Below are 2041 nucleotides of genomic sequence, written 5' to 3'. Positions count from 1 at the left end.
GGGGCCCTGCCTCTGGAAATGTACTCGGCAACAGGCAAGCAGAAGGATCCAGCTCATGGACACAATCCTTCCTGCAGCTTCTCCGGGGCCAGGATGCCTCCACATGCTGGGATAATGCATAAGCTTCCTGCCACCCCATCCACGAGGACAAACTGAGCCATCATCCCACGAGCACCTGCCTGGACCTGGGGTGCAGAGCACCGCGGATGGGCTGCGGTGTCTGCCGCAGAGCCAGACCACCCCTGCCGTTGCTGAGCTCGGGGCCCTGAATCCAGGGAGTTTGAGCAACTTCAGAAAATCCTCACTGCCCGCACAGCCCGCACACCTGGGCAGCAGGGAGGGGGCCGTGCCCAGGGCGAGGAAGCTGCAGCCCGGGGAAACCCCAAGTGCCTTGGCCATGACTCATCCCTCCTTGCACAAGACCCTGGACGACACATAAAAGGGCTTCCCTGCAGCCAACGGCACAGCCCAGACCCACGGCACCATGCAGACCTGCTGGGTCATCCTGCTCCTGCCCCTGCTCGGGGCAGCCAGCACCGAGCTGCCCACCCCTGGCACCGACCCACCACAGCTCACGCCGACCTACGCCCAGGCCCTGGCCACGGCCGTCGACGTCTACAACCAAGGGCCCGGCGTGGACTTCGCCTTCCGGCTCCTGGAGGCAGAGTCCCGGGACGACTGGGTGAGCATCAGCCTGCAGTGCCCAAGCCCAGCCCCGTGCGGGTCACAGCTGGCGGGAAGGGGCTGCCCAGCCCAGGGGACAGGGTGGGGGCATCTCCTCCATGCACCAGGACCTGTAGCGTCCAGCCGTGGCTCACGGCAGCCCCATGGGCTCTGGGGGTCCTGGCCCAGTTGGGGAGGGTCTCTTGGGGCTCCCTGCAGCACACGCTGGGCCGGGCATCCAGGCCGTGGTGGGCACCGGGGCAGCGCTCCCTGCCAACCCCTCAGCAACCCTGGGCTCCTGTCTCCCCAGGACGCGAGCACGGATCCCCTGCGGCAGCTGGAGTTCACCCTGAAGGAGACCGAGTGCCCCGTGGGCGAGGACCAGCCCCTGGACCAGTGCGACTTCAAGGATGGCGGGGTGAGGAAGGCACAGGGGCAGGGTGCAACCCCTCCTTTGCACAGGGGCCGGGTGCCCGGGTGGGCGGCACTGGGTGGCAATGCTGCCCCTGGGCTAAGCCCCTTTGAGCTCCCGGTGCCGGGGGCGGCTGGGCTGGGGTCTGGCCGGGCAAACCCGGCGCATGGCCGTGCCGGAGGTGCCACGCGTGGCGCTGAGCCGTTCTCTCCTCGCTGCCGCGGCAGGCGGTGCTGGACTGCACAGGGACCTTCTCCTGCTCCGAGGCCTCGCTCATGGTGCTGGTCACCTGCCAACCCGCCGAGCCCCTGGTGAGTGTCTGTGCCCCCTCCAGCGCCCGCCCTGGCCCCCGGCTCCTGCTCAGCAGGGTCCCGGCACGTGTGCCCGGGGCTGGGCAGGGAGGGCTGGTGCCGAAGGGACCCCTGGGTGGGCAGAGGTGGGTCCTGCCCTGGAGACCCTCATGGGTGCCTCTCTTTCTCGCAGCCTGACCGCGTCCGCAGGGGTCTATTCAAGAAGCTGAGGAGGAAAATCAAGAAGGGCTTTAAGAAAATCTTCAAGCGCCTGCCTCCCGTCGGTGTCGGTGTCTCCATCCCACTCGCAGGAAGGCGGTGAGGAGCCCGGGACGGCTCCATCTGCACCTCCGGGACCCCCGGACCAGGCGCTCGGTGCCCTGGGAACGGGGCCTGGTGAACCCAGCCCTGGCCCTGAAGAGCCGTGACGGGGCTGGGGTGGGCAGGGAGGGGTGGCGGGTTCGGGGCTGCACGCTCCCGTTCCTCTTGTCGCAATAAATGGTGAATGCAATAACTCGGCGGTGTGCACTCGCTGCGCGGCCTGTACTTTTTCCTTGGGGAAGGGTGGAGGAGGGCAGAGACCCACCCTGCTGCGGGCACCATGACCCCAATTGCGGCTCCATCCTGTTAAGTGGCCCCTGAACAGCCCACGGCTCCACGCATCACCCCCATTCGG

The 2041-nt window shown here is 67.7% G+C and overlaps 1 protein-coding gene across 1 annotated transcript; it reads left to right on the top strand.

Annotated features, from left to right (window-relative positions):
- The first annotated feature begins 445 nt into the window (after positions 1 to 445).
- Positions 446 to 1879, top strand: LOC102379244 (cathelicidin-2). The gene is made up of 4 exons (XM_006037211.3): positions 446 to 682; positions 974 to 1081; positions 1303 to 1386; positions 1559 to 1879. Exons 1-4 carry the CDS (start codon positions 485 to 487, stop codon positions 1685 to 1687), a joined length of 519 nt encoding a protein of 172 aa, XP_006037273.1. The 5' UTR covers positions 446 to 484; the 3' UTR covers positions 1688 to 1879.
- Positions 1880 to 2041: the final 162 nt, after the last annotated feature.

Source organism: Alligator sinensis, unplaced genomic scaffold (assembly GCF_000455745.1).
Source record: "Alligator sinensis unplaced genomic scaffold, ASM45574v1 scaffold1675_1, whole genome shotgun sequence".
NCBI lineage: Eukaryota > Metazoa > Chordata > Crocodylia > Alligatoridae > Alligator > Alligator sinensis.
The sequence above is the reverse complement of the archived record's forward strand: the minus strand, read 5'-3'. Positions and strand labels throughout refer to the sequence as shown.

Coding starts and splice junctions, on each gene's coding strand:
- LOC102379244 (XM_006037211.3), top strand. CDS start 485: ATGCAGACCTGCTGGGTCATCCTGCTCCTGCCCCTGCTCGGGGCAGCC. Junction 683..973: donor CAGAGTCCCGGGACGACTGG/GTGAGCATCAGC, acceptor CTGTCTCCCCAG/GACGCGAGCACGGATCCCCT. Junction 1,387..1,558: donor GCCAACCCGCCGAGCCCCTG/GTGAGTGTCTGT, acceptor TCTTTCTCGCAG/CCTGACCGCGTCCGCAGGGG.